The sequence below is a fragment of the Ambystoma mexicanum genome, chromosome 12 (genome assembly GCF_040938575.1).
Source record: "Ambystoma mexicanum isolate Mex_15411 chromosome 12, UKY_AmexF1_1, whole genome shotgun sequence".
Lineage (NCBI taxonomy): Eukaryota > Metazoa > Chordata > Amphibia > Caudata > Ambystomatidae > Ambystoma > Ambystoma mexicanum.
Genome location: NC_090936.1, coordinates 1,134,944,403 through 1,134,963,816, shown reverse-complemented (window position 1 = coordinate 1,134,963,816; position 19,414 = coordinate 1,134,944,403). Strand labels below are relative to the sequence as shown.

At 44.9% G+C, this 19,414-nt stretch overlaps 1 protein-coding gene across 20 annotated transcripts in view; it reads right to left on the bottom strand.

The window, feature by feature from the left end:
- Positions 1-19,414, bottom strand: part of CELF2 (CUGBP Elav-like family member 2) — a 1,289,895-nt gene that overhangs the window by 97,684 nt on the left and 1,172,797 nt on the right. For 13 of the 20 annotated variants that reach the window (XM_069629690.1, XM_069629687.1, XM_069629686.1 and 10 more), the window contains one exon: positions 1,677-1,760. The exons of the other annotated variants lie outside the window; for them this stretch is intronic. In XM_069629690.1, coding sequence (XP_069485791.1) covers positions 1,677-1,760 — 84 coding nt within the window. The remainder of the gene's footprint in view (positions 1-1,676; positions 1,761-19,414) is intronic. 20 annotated transcript variants of the gene reach the window in all.

The window sequence follows — 19,414 nt, the reverse complement described above, 5'->3', positions numbered from 1 at the left end:
AGAATGTCCTGTGCTGCTTATTTTGTTAATCACACCAAATGAATCCTAAAGGGAATTTCCCGTGTTGTTCTCCTAACATTCTTATTCAAGGATCCATCCTGTGCTCACAAATTAGTATAATCAGCAGCAGGTGACCCTGTGTTCAGGCTAATTCGACTGGGATCCAGTGTACGCAAGTGGCGGCGTTCACCTACGATATGTCCCATCAGTCAGAAGAGAGCCCAAAACATATGGCTGACGCGAGAAGGCAGCACTTTCCCAGTTTTATAACAGCAGGGGTGAGTGCTGAATACCCATTCACTCTTCTTCAGAGTGGATCAACTTGCTGCTTCTATCAAACCACTTCAAAAGGCAACACATTACAGCATTCAGTCAATGACCCCTGCGTGCCCTGCAGCCGCCCAGGTCTTATGCACGCTGTTACGGACCCAGAGCAGCTACAGTGGGCTGTTCCTATCCAAGAAAATTCATTTGAGCGGAAAAGGAGGAGCTGCAGGACGGTTAGAGTAGGATATTCTGGAAGACACTACAGGGTTAGCCATTCCTAGCTTTGTGGGGGAAAGGAGGACATTTCACCCATTATCCCGCTCTCATAAAACAGACCTAAACTATTTGGCTTAAAAGACGTAGAATTAAATGAAGTTTAGAGATAATTTGGCTAAAATACTAAAAGTTCATATTATTGTTCTGTATATGTACATTTTGGACAACTTTTGATATTTTTCATTTTACCTGCAAATGCTGTAACAGTATTATTGTTAATTTCTAACCATCTGTTTTTTGTCCAATACTGGCTTTTAATTGATGTTCCCTTTCCATTTCCAATAGTTGATTGGTTCTTTCTTTACCAGCAGCAGAAATGTGTATTATAGCCCTGATTGCAGCTTGTGAAACGAAGCAGGAAGCACCCCCTTATACTTTCAGATTTAGTCATCAGATGCAACCGCCACACAACATTGGTTGGTGAGGTCAGACATGACCTACAATATGGCCTGAAGCACCGCCAACAGATTGGTGCCATATTTCCCAAAAACATAAAATCTGGCCCATTGCAAGGGAGTATGGTATTCATTGAGCACGGACATAACTTCTGGAAGCAATGGAGAGCTTCACAATCAACAAGAGGGTAGGGGGAAATGGCGGGGGAAGCCGGGGAAACAAGGCAGTGGGGTGCTAACAGGGGAGAGGGTGAGCGTGCAAATTGTCAGCAAGGGATCCAGAAGCAACCAGGGGAGGAAAGAGTGGGGATCAGATTGCCCAGTCTCAAGTATGGTTGGGAGTAGATGGTGTGTTGAGAGATTGGTGAAGAGCTGAGTCTCAACCAGAGGCAGAATGCATCCGTCCACCAGCTATGATTTTTGCATAAAAAGGACCCTTGTAGAGCTTCCACACCATGGATATTTGAAAACAATATACCGTACAACAAGTCTTTTCAGGGCAATAAATTTGAAGTGAAAAATGTAGGCCTTTTGTCTTTAAAGTCAAATGGTTTCAAGCTTATGGAAAAGAATTGCTGGGCCATTCACCCTGGCACACAGTAGTCTACATAGAATATACTTGCACACATGTCAACAGATAGCAAGAAAGTTTGGACAGGCACAGGGAAATACAATTCTCAAAACAAAAAAGAAAACAAAACAGGGTACAGTGTCATGAACCCCGCTTAATCTTAGTACTTTGGTCCTGGAGCAATAAGTGTTGTCTGTGTTGTTGCTGTTGCGCGTATGGCTGGTTACAGGTGTTCCATGGAGATTTAAAGTCTGGAACAAAAAGAAGTGTGCAGCTGCATTCAGATTAATTGGCTTGGACTGTACGCAGCAAAAAGTATAACAAAATTGAACAAACAGCAGCTTATTTTAACTGTATATTGTTTTACTTCTGTAGATCGCTTTGGTTTTAGTGCAGTTACTATATCACAGGTCTGCAACAGCAACTCTGAAAATGTTATAGACTACAACCCCCATGATCCCACACTCTTGAATGTAATCACTTGGGCAGAAGAGAATTGTAGTCCATAATATATGGTGCGCCTCATTTTCAGACCTATGTACTATACCATTAACACAAGGCAAGAAAATCAGAGGGCCCCCAAACGGTGGCTGGTTTGTGGGCCAAAGTAGATACTTGCATATATAGAGGTGTGCGCACGGGTAGGCGGCCAGTTACGCCTGCCACTAAGCAATGGGGATGCGTGGCAGGCAACGGAGTTCACTGCCGTAAATTTAGCATGCAACATGAATGCCTCCTGGCGGATAGCTTCCAGACAATCACATAGGAAATCGAAACACCAATAGAGCATAGCTCGCAGACAATCGCGTGCATAATGAAAACACCAACGAGCACCTGATTGTGGCTTTCTAGCTAGGTTTGCACTATATAAATCATCTACATACATACATACATTGTGCCGAGCAAACGAATGTGGCAATCTGCTGCAGCCCACACAAAAATCTAGAGTGGGACTAATGTGTGTCAAAATAATGACCAAGCGGCGGCAGCTGTTATCAAGGGACCCTAATCACAATTACAAGATAGGAGTAACATAGTTCGCTAGGTAGGGTTACCAAAGTCACTTTCTATAAATATTGTCCTGTCGCTCCAACCAAGTCTACAATTTTTAGAATGCAGTAGGTTGTTGTAAGGAAGCCCAGGACTGGAACATGGAGTCTTCGAAGACATGGAATTGTCCGTACACCCGAGAAATAATTACACACTATGGAGGCCCTGACAAACCTATGTTCTTGTAGTAACAACCTAAAAATACACCCTACTCTGCATTTTAAGGGAATCGGCATGAATAGGTGCAGCCAATTATGGTTCACTCCAAGAGCTCGTGGGATCTGCGGAAATGGATGGTGCAGTACACCTTGTTGCAGCATCACATCACGGATAGGGCTTTCAAATGACTCCTTGTCATTGAGTGCACATGGCACCATGTTCCAGGCCTGAGCTTTTATTGCACAACCTAATGCAGTCTACGAATCGTGGCTTTAGTTTACATAAACGGACACAGTTTTATTAAAAGCACAAAAGAAAATGATAGAGAACTCAGAAGTGGTGTTTTCAGCGAGTCTTCAGCTAGCCCTACCAATGTTATGGTTACATTCAACTGGTATTGTTCTCAGCCATGACCATCGGTTGTATTTCCAAGCAGGTGTTTTGATGAATCCCAAAGTATTGTCACTGCTCACATGGGGGGATCCCTTTCCCATGAGGCCAGGGAGGTGAGGCTGCTACCCCATAGTCCCTCTGGGGGTGGTACTCCATGGGAGGATCTCATAGGGACAGTGTTTCCATCCTCCACCCCTACCCTACACACATCTCTGAAGACCCCAACACTTCTATATGTTGAGGACCCCATCGCTGTGAGACATACTGAGATGAGGAAGAGTAGGGACTACCCAAATGGAGTGCATGAGAAAACAAACTAAGAAGAATCCACCTAATTCAGTATTGAGTAATCATGGCAATACTGGGACGAAGAAGATCGGCGGAGGAATGTACTGCGGAACCAAGGTACGCGTTCCATTCAATGCGGACACAGAAAAAGGGAAGGAGGAATACACATGTTGTACGATTCTCCCTGGGGGAGCCGCGAGAGCCAGCATGGCCCCGGATGGAGGAAAGAACGGGATCCAGAGCGGGGCAGCGCGAGAAGCGAGAATCGTGCTGCCGAAGGAAGCTTGCTGCTGCTGAGCTGCCGCAGTCTGAAAGAAGACCACGAGAGTTGGGGAAGCCCCACGGCTGGTCGTAGGCACCAAGGAAGACCCAAGACAAGGTATGCAGGTCGCTGGATGGCCTGGGGCCCGAGATGGTGGTGGAAGGTCCAAAGGGGAGGGAGAAAATAGAGAATACAGGATCTGGGAATCTGACCAAGGGGGGAGAGACGATAGTACTTGGCAGGAAAGTGAACAAAGTTTATCAAGAAGGGAGAGTCTGAGACCTGCACCCATAAAAGGAAGAAAGATCATCATCATTCTTCACAGTCACAGTACCTGGGAGGTGAACTAGGTTGGCTGTGTTCAAATAAAGACAAGGAAAAGAAGCCACCTCCCCTGACAACACAAACTGCCTAGAAGCCTGAGAAAGGCCAGGGGAAGGGAGACATTCCCCCACCAATATTGAACTGCCAAGTAAGGCCTGAACAAGGCCAGGAAAAGGGAGACATTCCCTCTGCATCCATCATTTTGTTATCTGAGAATCCCGAGAAATGACAGGGGAAGGGAGACCTTCCCCCTAAAGCACTGGTCTTCAAACTGTGTGGCTGGTCCCGCTGGGGGGCCTGAAGAGTGTCAAAGGGGGGCGCAAGCTCTTCAAAATGTGTGTACAGTGGCTTATTTTAATAGAAAACCTATGCAGAAATGACAGAGAGGGGCCCAGCAGCAATATCTTTACTCAAGGGGGGCTCAGCATACATTTTTGAATACCTGTGCCCTAAAGACACTTGAGCTACCAAAAACCTGAGAAAGGTTAGTGGGTCGGAGACATCCGCTAACATCGTAAACTGGGGTGAGAAGAGAGGGAGTCATCTCCCGGTCAAGAAAACTGAAGATAATTATATTAAAAGGATACCATAGTGAAAACAACTATGACCACTAAGAGACATTTCTTGTGAACTGTACGTTAAGAAATCTGCTGAACCTGGAACTTTATGTTGCTTCAGAACAAGATTGTAACCTGGGGAAGAGATGCATTCCCTCAGAACACAGTCTCAATTTGGAACTGGTGAAACCCCCCCAGTCATTTAGTTTCATTATTTGTGTAAGGGAAGGAAATAGGTTTTTGACAAAGGACGGTGGACTCTTTACTCGCGAGAGATTCTGTAGTACTTTTAGTGGAGGCAGGGAAACCCCTCATACGATATGACGAGGTAGGTTTTCCTTTTGTTTACTTTCAGACCACAGTAAAAGTCACAAATCACCATTATGCCACCATTGAGCAGTGTGCAGAACCGCCCCTGGTCCCCGGTACAGACAACTGCATCTTCATCTTCATGAAGTTAAGGTTGCTAAGCACCTTGTGCGATCTATGGCAAAATTCCCACACTACACAGACAACCATAATAGAAGTACATCCAGTGATATAAGGATACATTCCGGTAATGCAAAGGGCATATTCCCCAGGGGGCATGAGATGAATAGCTTTCCATGTTAAAATGTCCATATTTTTTAATACTGCACTGAAAATAGCCCTAAACGTCTATGCTGCTTACAATAATGTTTATTTATCATGTTCATGTCTCACCAGCTTGGCAAATACTCTGGGCTGCCAGAGCTCAGCTCTCATTTTGCTACTTGGAAGATTAAAAAAACAATTAAATTAGGTACAAAACAGATGCACAATATGTCTGCCGGAAACCTAAGATTTAAAAAAATATATATTTATAAGGACAGGGGCATGAAAATTTAATTTAATGTTCACCTTAGGTAATTTTATGTCTTATTGTTCACGGCAATTAGCATAAATCTGCATAGCAATAAGGGGGGAACAGATGTCACTTGTTACAAGCGCTTGCCAATCAGGCCTGTTAAAAAGTGACAGATGGGTGGGTATAGAACATTCTCAGAAGGACTATTAGCACATGTGCGGGACATTTTCTGTGGTATGGTTCCACAGTTGCAGCTGCGAAGACATGAGTGTGTGTGTGTGTGTGTGTGTTGGTGTGAAAGCAAGATATGTACCGATTTGCCTGTTTTTGGCAAATTCCCAGGCAAAACCTTTAAACGCCACAGGGGCATTTTAAAATTGTCGCTCGATTCGCTCTTGCCCTCAATTCGAAAGGCAATATTAGCAATGGATTTGCCAATGAATGACCCGTCCCAAATTGTCTGGCAGGATTTCTCCAAGACCATGTGCCATCATGAAAATTGCATCGAAAATAATATGCAGTATTCCTTTTCATACAGCCCTCATGTGGACTCTTTCCTCCATCAAAGTAATAAGAGAGGCAACCATTATCCAACTCATCAAAATATCCAAAAGACAAATTGCTGATTCAGCGCTTTATGGATGCCACGGGGAGGGTGCTCCACCAATGATCCTACTGCTCATGCCCGCTCACGCGACAGCGCCTCCAGGAGCCTAGGCTCTCGTAACTGCTTCTCTTTCTTCTATCCTGCATCCCCGTTTTCTGTGCCTGCTCGCACCCAGTCTCAGATTCAATATGACAGTTTTTAGACCAGGAGTCGTCATGCCAGGAAACCTCTGGCGGTGTCATTACAGAGCCTTCAACACTATTCATTTTCTAGAATGTATGTCAACCAGGCTGTGGAAGTGTTAGCACTTCTGCAGAGACCAGCATTGTTTCTGGGTGTCGGAACTACAATATGAGTCTTGGCTCCAAAGCTGTGCCGAACATGGCCAATGAGTGGCTTCGATTTATCATGGCCCTCTGTTGGGTTAGCCTTACGTCTGGATGCTCAACATTCATCCTTGATGCCCCTTTTCAGAGCCTGGGGTCCCCCGTGTGATAGGATGCAGCCCTTGCGTGCTTCCTGGACTGCACCTAATTAGAGGGACATACAAAGAGTTAGTGGGACCACATGTGCACTTGTCAAAACCATCTGCACATATCAATCCATCATATAGTAAAAATAAAATGCATAAATGATGTTTTTTTCTTGAAAAATGTTTTGCCACTTTCATGCTCTTTGCATGTTTTGAATCCTTTGAATACGGTCACCCATTTCATCTTATTTATAAACACAAAAACAGTAGTATACCAATTCCAGCTGTGCAAAGTTTGTGAAAGCAGTTAGATGGGTGATGGTGTATAGAAATATAGACCCAAGTAAGCAGAGTGTTCATGGAAAATGCAAACAGACTCAAGTAGTCCATCCATTTACTGGTCTGTTTAAAAAATGAATAACCAATGTGGTCTCCAGTTTGACCTCCAGGTTCCTTCAAGATTGGTACTCGTGTATTTGCCTCATCGCAGTTCTAACAAAGTCGCCCATTTTGGATCCAGCTGTTAGTCTTCAGGTTATCCCCTCAACGAGTGCGCCCCCAAATGTTTGGGACTTCTACTCCCACCTGCCCTATCCAGCATGGCGAGAGTTGAGGGATAATTGGAATTGTAGTCCAAAAAATCTGGTATTCTACATAAAGAGTAGCAATTGCGGGAGGCAGACATTCCCAAGGAGCAAAGCACTGCACAGTGAGCATGTAGAACACATGACTGTAACAATGCATCATTGGTAGGCAGCTCTATGCCATAGTTCCTCATGAGGCCTCGGCTTCGACAGCTGTAACACAGCGATGATCTGCAGTCCTCTCCAGTGTAATTTTAAATCTTTCACCATGTCCCCACTCCTCTCCCACCTTTGGCATCTGCGCTTCACTAGCTATTTTAGTATTACCATGCAAGTTTTGTACAGCCCTTGTTTCGTGACCACTTGAGAGCAATTATAATTACACTGCCGGAAAGGTGTTGTGGGTGGCCAATGGTTGGCATTGCTGATTAAGCCCATTGGTATGGAACCTGGTCTTACTTATTGACTCAGTGCCAAGTCTATCGTCCTCTTTAGAAGGGAGGTTAGTTTAGAGAAACGTGCTGTTGCATCTAGTCCAAGGTGGATGGGTCCGCTAAACACTGGGCACGATTCCTTTTGGAATGGGACTAGTGTATCACAAGCAGGACCTCCAAATAGACAAATGACTGTATGAAAAGACCAGTTTTCAGGTTTTTCCTAAATTCTGGGTGGTTTGGATGCATCCTCAGTGTCGCACCAAAACTGTTCCACAGCAAAGAGCCTTCTGCCATCCGTGACTTTCCCCAACAAAGGAATGTGCCATTTTTAGGCGTATGCCAAGTGGTTTGCCATACAATAAACGCCAGCAATAACTCAAATACGGAATGCTAGCGCTCTTGCGAAAATATTGTGGGGAAGACACTGTAAATGTCTATTTATGGCTTCTAAGATAGGAAAAGTGGGCAGACAGGGCGGATGGTGCTTCTTCTTGAGGGGAGATTTTAGAAGCATGTGGCGATCGCTGATGGGCAGGGCAAGGCTTTCCATGCAATTTAGGGGAATAGTGAGAGACAGAACAAGGCACAGAAAGCATATTCGCAACTCTGCAGATTGACTTCACTGTTGATTTGAAAGAGAACGTTAGGGCACGTTATTTGCCTTTACTGCACAAACACAGTTGTGAGTTATACAACTGCTCCTCTGTGTAGCTATATGTTATGTTAACGGATGCTCTTAGGCGCTGGATTTAAGTTGAAGGGAACTGTGCCATCCCAGTGCAACATCATCCTGATGGCATTGTCCAGTGGGGCATACCATCCTGATAGCATGGAGTGCAAGATACCATCATCAAGCCCATCCAAGAGGGCACCAAAGTGAGAGGTCCCCAGCCAAAGGCGAGGGGTACTACTGTGGTTGAAGTCAGCTAGAGCACAATAGAGCCCGATGCTAAGGGCTGTAACACTGTTAGAGACCGTGCAAAGGGAAATAAATGGCGGCCTCGACTGGGGCATCCTGGGACACTGCTTATCCAGGATTCCTTTAATGGTGCCTTGAGTGTACACATCACAAAGGGCAGCTTTGTTAGTGCCTGCATTTAAAGCTTGCTGATTGGCTCGAGTTCAGAGTTGCACACGATGCGATAGGGCTGGTCCGATGCGATAGGGCTGGTCCGGGCAAGTTGCACCATGTTTGTGGACTTCCTGAAATGGTCACTTTAATGGTCGTTGGTGCGTACATATACACACTTACCCGTTTTATATCACAAATACATTATTGTTACACTGCTGGGAAAGACTCTTCTCATTGTAACTAACTGGATCAAGAAAAAGCACTTGATAGTAGATTAATGACAGTAAACCAGGTGATTGGGAAACGTAGCATATGAAAACGAGATCACCATCCATCAAATGCAAACTCCTGCAACCCGCCCTCTGGACGCCAATGGATGAAGGTCTTTCTGGAGCATGGAAAGATAAAAAGAAGACGAGCAACCGTTGTCTTGCTTCCACCAACGTTCAACACCAGCACTACTCTTTCTGCCTGCTTGGAGACCAATGTATGGCTGGACCTAGCCACTGAAATGGGCTCTTGTTGGGCATAGGGTACATAGGCGGGCGTGATTCCATGGCATGGAAGGGCAAACAGACCATGCATGCATAGAGGGGCTGCACTATAAATAAGCCATCCTCAAAGTTCTGGGTTACCTTGGCAACTGCAATGATAACCACACAACGCAGGAAATCGCCCCTGTGTGACTATGATGGTGTCCTCACCAGGGGCTTCACTGACCCAGACATCACAGTATAAAAGACACTCAGTCAAAACATGGAAGACGGCACCTATGAGCTTAACATAAATAGGTGTTCTTTCAACTGAGATACAGAAACTGTACGATCTACATATTTTAGACCAAAGTGCTGAGATCTTTTACAACTCACAGCAGTGGGCATTTAACCACATTTATTAGGGGTGGCAAGATCCCCATGCACCGCTTACATAACCGCACCCTTCCCCGTACCCCCACTACCCTAAAATTCAACTAGAACTATACCCTTACCAAGAAACCCTTCAAAGAAATGCCACAAAAGAATGTGGTAAAATGGCCATTCAAACCCGGGGAAAGGCGCTCAGCCAATCAGGTGACTGGAACAGCGAAGGAGAATGCACTCTATTCCGACTGCTGTTTCCAGCCACCCGAGGCCCTTCCTGGGTGACACTATCTTGATTGTGGGGAGGCAGCAGGGAGCCTCTCCTGTTGCCGCAGCACAATCCCCAAACCCCTCCACACCCCCAAAAACAAACCTCACCCTTGCCCACCCCCCCACCCTACCTCTCCACTAACCAACTGGACCGGAGCGTTGTTCGAGTCTTGGCACTCCCTCCTGCCAGCGGGCGCTGCCATGGAATAAAAAAAGGCCTAAAACCCTTTTCCTCTATGGCAGCGGCCATCTTTTTCTCAGGAGATTGGGCTCCCGCTATACACGCAGAGCCCATCTCCCATGAAAGAAAAAAAAACTATTTGCACCCCGGACAAACCTTGGGGTGCACATAGCTATCACACCCCAGTCAGGAGACATACATGACTGGTAACAGCCCGCAGCCCTTGCCGAGGCTCGAGTGCTGACGGGTCATTACCAGCCATGTACCAACGCCCCATTCTGGGGCATAATTGCTACAATCAAATGCGATGAAACGGTAGAGGTGAGTTGGGCAGATACTAAGATGCGTAGGACTAGCAAGGAGTTTTGGATTGAGGGTTTTCCTGGGCCAAAGGACCAGGCCCTGGCACACAGTGTTATCTTGGGCAAGTAGCTTTACCTTGCCCTGCAGTAGCCGGTGGGGGCTGTGCAAGCCAGATCATTCTTGGTGTAGCCGGTCTTGTGACAGTGGAAGAGTGGACATATTGAAGCTTCAAATGAGAAACCATTTCTCAGTGATGACTTTTTAGGAGCGGCCCAACAGTGCTGCCCGAATCATGCCTCATGCAGTTACTGTACGCTAAAGCAACATAAAGCCCTCTCTGAAGTCTCAGCCAGACAGCATGGCAACGAACCCGCTGCTGCTGCATGCCTAGTTTTGCCCGGGGCTAGGATCTCCAGGCTCAGGATTCTTGCTGAAGCAGTCTTAAGATGGCCCTTTTGATCTGTCTATCCCTAGATCACACACATATGGGCTTAGGACCTCCTCTCTCAGGGGGGAGCACGGTCACTGCCTCTTGTCTCAGGCGTGTCGACGGGAGGCTAACAACGAACATGATAACGCGTAACGAGGGATTTAAGCCACAGAGTCGTGCAATTACACAGTACAAGAGCTGTCTAGGCTGATAATTTTCAGGCGAAGTATTGTTGCAGTTTTTTCCTGTCAAGTGTTTGGATATCTGTTTGGTCTCATAAGTGCCAATCACCCTTAAAGCCAAATGATATATTAAACTGAAAATTCATTCTAAAATGGCCACCATCAGGAACCAGCACTACTTGATGCAACCCCAAGATTCGACCTCTGCCCCGAAACCTCAAAGAAACACTGTAAGTTCACCCTCCCAACCTAACATCTTATCAGAGAGTCAAATTTAATTTAAGGAAAGGACTCTAGGAGTCATTTATTTTTTTTAACCGATTGCAGAGATTGGTTGGGGTGGGTTGTTGGAAGGGGGAAGAGTTGTGTTGGGGCTAGGGTGGCAATGGCGGGGGTATTCTTTAGATTCACCAGATTATTGGTAGCTTGTGGGACAAAGATTTTTTACACCCAGTTATTTGATGTCAACGGACAAGAACCTTGAGCTTAAAAATGCATTGCAGTACTGCATCTTTTAGGTTTTCTGTTACTGAAATGTAATGTGAATGAAATAAGAAAAAGTCAGTGTATTTATGGGTGTTTATTTTATGAAATGGGAGTATGCCTTTAATTCCATTTGTGCAAATGAGGTTTGTGCACGTGGAAAGACATTTGCACCAGTGCATGCATTTGTGCTGTATTTACCCTGGCACAAATGCAACTGCACGTGCACAAATGGCATTTGTGCATGTGAAGTGGTATAGTAAACCCACCCTCTTGTTATATCTTCTAATCAACAAAGTAGAATGCACATCCATTTTTGGCAAACGCCGCTTTTGCATGCAGCACACAGAGCGATTCTTGGCAAATTGCTTAATCTCTCCTGTGCCTTAGTTCATTACCAAACTGCAAGCATCTGGAAACTGGCAAACCACGGGAAATAGGTACTTATGTAAAAAAAATATCTACATTCATTGACCATTACAATGGAAGCTCAGGTGAAAAGAAAATGAGAACATTATTCCAGTTAAAACAACAATTCCCTTCTATGCCTGCTCTTTCTAGCGCAACTATCTCCCAGAATGCATTGTGGGTGTTCCTATGCTGCCCACTATGTGCCAATAAGACTCCACCCTGGGTCTGCGCACATTTCACTGGCTTATGATTAATAGCTGTAAGGGTGTGGAAGGAGCAGGCTGACACACAGGGGGCATGGTTTTGGGCAAAGACTTTTATTGTCAAAGAAATAAAGAGTAACCCCATCTTTCCTTAACTCAAAGAGGGGTTTCCCTGCTCAACTAAACACAGAGGAAAATGGCAGAATGACCGTCCTGTGTCAAAATCCTATTTCCATTCCTTACTCTTGAAAACAAACTAAGGTGGTTTAGTGTCCTCTTGGTCCAGAGGAAGGACCGCCTTCTTCTAGACAGGGACAGGTCCATTAAAAGGGGAATGTCTCCCTTCCCCTGGCCTCTCTCAGGCTTCTGTTGGGTCGCTCCACTGGCTCAATTGGGCAGACCTGGTATATACCCCCTTCCAGGTACTGCCTTTGTGCTCTCTCTTGCTCCTTATGTGAGCCTCCTCATTGGCTTGGTGGGCAGTCCTGACATACTCCCCTGCCAGGTACTACAGTCCTTAAAGGTTTGGCATAAGTGGATTGGGAAGGTAAGGAAGTAGGTGTGAAACAGGTGGGCGAAATACAGCGTCTACCCATGATGTCCTCCCTGCATCCCAGAGGGGGCATCCCTCGCCATAAGATCCTCCCGCTGTGTACCACCAGTAGGGGGGACTATCGAGTACCAGCCTCACCTCCCTGACATCAAGCAAAGGGTCTCCCCCAAGGGAGAAGCGATGACATCATACGATTCATCACATAGGTCTGAAGGCGTGTACCATTAGGAACTGAATCAGTTTCCCCTCCATACCGTGCCATCAGGTTTCAATGACACACCCCTACCCAATTTCTGAAATCTACTTTAGACATTCAGCTGTGCATCACAGATAAATGGAGAATAAGTGGGGTGGTTTTGGGGCGCATGAGATGTGTGCATTCCCTATTGAAGCAACTTCACCCTAGAAAACCTTGACCATACATATCACACTCATCGAGGTCCACTGTTGGGTTTACAAGAGCCACTAACGCACGGGTCTGCAACCTCGGTCTTTCCAGATGTTTTGCACTACAACTACCATCAGCCCTTGCCAGCATAGTCAAAGGTGAGACATCATGGGAGCCCAAGGCCAAAACAGCTGGAGAGCTGCAGATTGCAGACCCATGCACGAATAGCTTCCCTTAGCCATAGTATCATATCCACTTGACCGTATTAATTTGGCTTTTAGAGCCACCATTAAGGGGACGTTCTCAGCACTGCACACATTAACGTGACATACTGGAATACAAAATAACACAGCGTGAAAGCATTTCACCCTATATGGAGTACAACACTTGCAGAGGGCATCATAGTTACGTGCAGTGTGACAGCTATTTGCGGCAAAGGAGGACTGTTTGGACCATGCACTGTTTCCTATCCATTTCCATACATCGTGGGATCAACACACACACTGGGTAATTCACAAAGATGTCCACTTCATTTGCAAATTGCACCTCACGAGCCACAAAAGGGAGGTGCGGTAGGGACTCCTTGACTGTCCAAGGGACGTGCAATCAGCTCTTCCGTCCATACCAAGGCTTTAAATTGGGAGGGTCTGCAACTCTTGCATCTACACTGACTCCACATCAGTCTCCCGACCACATGGAGTTAATGAGTAAATTAAATTTGCAGTCATGGCCTTAAAAGACCCCCGTCACTGCAAACAGATTTTACATTTCCAATCTGTTTGGGGGATGGAAATCTAGAAATAAATAGCAGCGCTCATGCAAAGCATGAGCGTTTCTATTTTAGGCTGATCATTGATGCTAGGGAGCTTTACAGATCCTGTCCATATTGTGCTTTGTCCTGTACCAAGCACGCGAAAGGAGAGGCCAGAATTAAGGGAAGAGCCAAAGATCTGTAGAAGATCAAAGTGAATCGTGTTCTAAATCAGGATGCATTTTGATCTCTGTGCGACCGGTCCCTTTCCGCCTTTTATTTCTGTGCGGAGTCACAAATATTGCCTTTTCTGAATTAGAAGAGGTGAAAAATGTGTGTGTTTTGTCCATCTGCACGTTCACCGGGCAGACTCGTGAGCAAACCTCTGTAATGAATCGGGCTAATAGTCTCCAATCACGTATGTGGTAGCTTTTTCAATTCGGTTACTGGTGTGGACAAACGGGAACATGCCTTCACTGGGGACACACAAAAGCCAACATACGACCTGAGTGTGTTTAGCCCTAGTTCTCCTTCCTGATCGCTATAACTCCCCGAGAGTCTTTGCACAGGAAACAAATTGGAGCGCGAAGCAGCAATGCCTCCAGGACAAAGGCTGTCGCACAAGACGGATGGTCTCAAAGCAACACAGCCATTTTTGATCACTCTCCCGTAGTGCCCCGGCTACTGCACTTTGTCTCTTATCATTAGACCAAAGAAGGAAACAAATCTTTTTTGGGGGAGAAAAAAAAGGCTACTGATGGAGAGAAGTGAATAAAAAAAAAGCAAACGGGATTGAAAGGGTAAATGGAGGAAAAAACAGGAAAGAATAAATGAAAGCATGACAAATGAGTAACGAGCAAGCAATCACCTACAATGTCAAATTTGAACAGTTGAAGCATAGGCTGGACATTTTCCACCAGCCACACTGTCAAATTACTCCACCGCAGGCACAAATATTAACAATTTGACCTCCGGGTAGAATCCTCTTCATGGCCCTGGTGGGGCTTCGGGTGAAACCGACATGCCCGACAGAGGTAGGTGACAAGCTTTGTACGCGCAGGGCAGGGTGACCTCTTGTGAGAAGATCCCTCCCCGGTAACCGGCGTGCCCCGCGGGCTCCCTACAGCGAAGCCCTAATTGGCGACAGCGAAGGGTTCCGCTAGTCGAAAGCAGCTGGGGTGATCAGACGGCAGCAAGGGCCTCATTTTCAAAGCGTGAAGCAAGGTGCTCTAGTCTGCTTGCCGCTCGTTCTTATGACAGGAACTTTGCTTGCGTCTCGCGCCGCCACCATTGTAATACACTGACAGCTTGCCAGTGGTATGTGCATATTTTATTATTGGTCTGCCTAGGGTTACACTCATTTTCCTCCATATGGGAGTTGCAAAAGATTAACAAGCACATGCTGGAGTCAAAACAGAGCTTTTGCAAGTAATATTCGAAGACAAGTTCAAAGTTTTGCATATATTTTTTAATAGAATTTTGCAGTAACGATTGCTTATTTTTCACCAAGCCAGGCAAAGAAAAATGGTGTATGCCAAGTAGTGGTATCCAAGGAATTATAAACATATTTTGTGCATTTCAGAATGACTAAGAAAACATGCAGTTAATAGCCACTAAAAATCATTACACGTAAATGTGTACAATATATAATCATTGTGGAGCCTGATTTTCCTATTAGATGGGCCCTCGCGGTGTCCATCACATGTCGAATTTGAGAAAACTGTAATAAGGGTGAATGGACTGGAGTACAGATACCTTAAAGTATTTAACTCCAAACCATCGACAACGCGTTATTCACAGTAGTAAGATGCAGGGAATTTTCAGCACTATTCTTTTAAGAATTAGTCTTAACGCTTTAAGAGGGGGTATTAGTATTTGTTTTGGACATGGCCCATGCTTGGCGTAGTAGGGACACGGAATTAATACCAAATAACTAGCATGTGTGCAGATTATATGGAGCGGCACCTGGGACATATGGAAGTCTTTTGTGTTAACTCCTTTACAAATCAACTACTGAAGTCCCTCATCCTTCTTGATGTCTGATTAGGGGAACATCACGTTGTATAAGCTGCGATGCTGATGCCACTTGTGTAGTTTGGCATATGCCTAATTTCTTAAAACATGTAAGCACTTTGTAAAATATTTTTGAGTGATCCCTTTCCACATCAGGAGAACACTCTGGGTAGGGCCAGCACTGAATAGAAATTCTAATAAATAAAGAAGGTGGAGTCGATCTATATTTTTTTCCATAGTTAGATAACTTAGCTGAATGTTTAAATTTGGTGGATCGACAAACCTGGCTGTAGCTTATCTCAAGCTTCCTCTGTAAGCGACAACTTCTGGCAACTGTGAGCCCCCCTCTAATTCTACATGGGAACTGTTTTGGATGCTTGCTTCATTCATGTCTTTCCTGAACGCCCTATACTAACGAAGACAGTTCCAGAGGGCGAGGGATAGCGAATGGGAAAATGCAGATTACGATCATCTAAAATGCCATACCACTGCCTGCACAAAAAGCTGATCCGCATCAGTAATTACCACACCTACAGCCATACGAGGTGGGCCTAGAATTGACCAGAAGCCCAAAAAACGACTCTTGCGAAAAGTATAGTGAAGCGCCATAATCAAAATCACAGTCCCAAAACACAAAGTAAGAAAGTGTGCGTGGAGATCCAACAAAACGGCTTCCAAAAACAATCAAACCCCACATAGCAGCTAAGATCTTCTTCTCAACCCAAACATGGACTCGGAGGCTGACCAATCTCAATAGGAGGACCTAACGTTTGGAACGCTCTATTCGCCAACCAGGTCGACCCACATTTGATAACCACTGGTAAAAACTAAAAAGGCATCCTTTTATGCACAGCAAGTAAACACCAAAGACCAGTAACCCAAAATGTACGCAGTCACTCAAAAAGTCATAAACTGACCAATAAAAAAAGTACGTAGAAAGCCTTTGATTTAAGCACTGTGCAATCTACATGTGTCAAGCATAGGAGGAGCGCTCCAACATTGCATGTGAACCCTCTCGATTGAAAGGGGGCGGGTGCATCAGCAACGCTCATCCCAATTCTGCAAGAGAAGTGACCATGTGCAGAGTTTACTAGATTTGAGCATAAGAGCTTTACAAATCTCACTAAACGTGCACATGCTTGTCCATTTTGTAAAGTGAAAACAGATAAGACATACAAAAAGGTGCATGCAAAAAAAGCACCTTTCATCGAATCGTAGCTTTTGTAATTGACAGCAGTTTGCATGCTGGGGCTTGTAGAGCTTTTGTAATTGACAGCAGTTTGCATGCTGGGGCTTGTAGGAGTAGCCTTATAATTGAAAAGGTTGAACTGCAAGTTTTAGCTGTTGGCCAAAGAGCCAGGAGTGGGAGACGTGCCCCTCATGACATGAGGGCAGATCTATGAGGGTTTGCAGATTATTTTTTTGCCGTTTTTACCACTTTTGTTTTTCACGGAAAGCGGGGGAGACCCCCCACAAACTACCCTATCCCGTCTATATACGTTATCAGTGGTAAAAGAAAAAATCCAGCGAAAATGCATTTGGGGAAAGTTGCCATTTGCCAAAAGTGTGGTAAACCATGAGGACAGCTGGCAGCTATGCTATATTGTTGGTAAAAATTATAACTACAATACTACCGCCAATAATAATGATTTAATTGCTGCCATTATTTATGGGATAATGGTACTCCTTATTTAAGTGTTCGAGCAGTAGTGCAAGCCGCCAAAATGTCCCATGTCCAAATAGAGGAGCGTGGCCTTATTACATGTGGTGACATCAACACCCCCCCCTCCAAACATTAGCTCTTGCTCACATTCTAATGTGGAATAAATGTAGCATTGGTTTGGTTGGAAGAAAAAACACCCTGATCTACAACTAATAACATAAGTTCACGATGGCCTTTAATGAGGACAGCAGGGCCAGTGCTAGCAGGTACAGCCAAGGATCAGCGATACTCTAGACTTTAGCACTCTTGGCCTGCTGAAAACAAATTCATTTATACACAAAAAAAAAAAAAAATCAATGGATTCCAGTCCCACGGTAAAAACACGAGGCCAGTCTAACGAATGATAGAATAACTACTTCCATAGGGGGCGCAGCAGAGAAAAGAGGGCAAAAACCACAGGTGACGGCCAGTTATAGACGGACAGAAAAAGGAGGAGCGGACAAGACACCCCGCGTTTTGAGCTTTCTAATGGACTATGAAGCTCCCACAGGGTGATAATAGCTCTTATTTCTTAGTAATATTATGTAAACAAGAAACCAAACCTGGCAGTAAAAAGTTGCCTTTTGATCATATCCTCCCCCCTGGCTTTCTCATGTACTATGCTGCAGACTTGTGAAATAAACCCCTTACTTTTCATTACAAAGACGTCAGGCCGGAAACGGACTCCACATCCAGAAGCAGAGAGCCATGCCACAGCCGGCAGGTCTGTGGTGGAGAGAGTAATTCAGTGGTCTTTTCATCTCCTGGCCAATTTATCCTGTCAGCCGGCAGGTTTCTATAACCCTGAACTGCCAGCGCAATAATAGCTTGCTGTAACAACCCGTCACACAAAACCTGTGGGGAGAAAACCTCTAATCACCAAAGTTTTTTCAAGATTCAATAAACCTGGAGATCAAAGACAGAGGAAACACTGATGAAACGCCCTTGCCGTGAGCAGGGGATTTTCACAATGAAACGGTCCACTATCTCACCAGCGGTACAATAAATAAGGCATTGGAGTACACAACATCCTGAAATCAACGCAGTGGCAGAAGTCGCGGGTATCCAAATTCTCAACAGGTACAATGACAATGTTGCTTCAACGATTTGAAGCAAAAGCTACAAAATAAAGCCATCATCTAAAAAAAAAATACATTGCATTGTCTATTATACAAAGTAATTTTACTTTATTTTGCTTTCCCTTCAAAATTCGCTGGTTGCGATATACAAAATAGCCCTAGTGTGAATAACTAGAGCAATTATACTACTTAAATTAAAAACCAATAGTTCACATTTTAACTTAATATTTACAGTGCCTTTCACTGAGCCTTATATGCAGCATAATTGGGAGCTACAAATTACTCGTAAGAAGCGATGCTCTACTCTCAGTCACCAATAATCAAATGTTAGTACATTTACTTTGAAAGAATTTGACTTCCTACTCCTCCAGAACTTCCCTATATTCAAATCACAGCCGCCCATCCTTTACCCATGACATTGTCCCGTGCAACAAAACTGGCACAAAGCCCACCCACACCTCATTCACTAAAGGTAAAGTGGAAGACCCGGAAATACTGCACGAGATCCTCAGACGACCCTCAAAAGGCCACACAATGATCACCACAATCCAGCAGTCGTCATTGTCCTCACTTGTTCTAGAGCATGCTGGGCTGTTGGGGTTGTGACAAAGAAGATCGCAGTGCACACAAATCCCACCAACTCTTCCTGTCACCGGCCACCAATCAATGGTGTCCAGATAATATCACGTGGAGCACGGAACTTTCCATGAACCACACATTGCCAATGGGGGAGCACAAACTTAATGGTAAGGTTTAAATCGCGCATTAGTATCTATATTTAAAATTTCAGGAAAATCATACTTTACTTTAAAAAAAAAAACAAATTAAAGCAGAATCCATCTGGTTAGCACGTTCAAAAACATTGCAATGAATTTTGTATTTAAGGACCTCCCCGCTCCCCCCAATGCTAGCACATATAACTGACAAGAATCTTGAAATCCCTAGTTTATTTGGAAGACTTCGGCAAAGCCATGCACTGTGACTGACATACGTGATACCTTCCCTTGTGGATATGCATAATGCACACTTGCCTTCCCACGCTGCGACATTTTACACTTTGCAGCA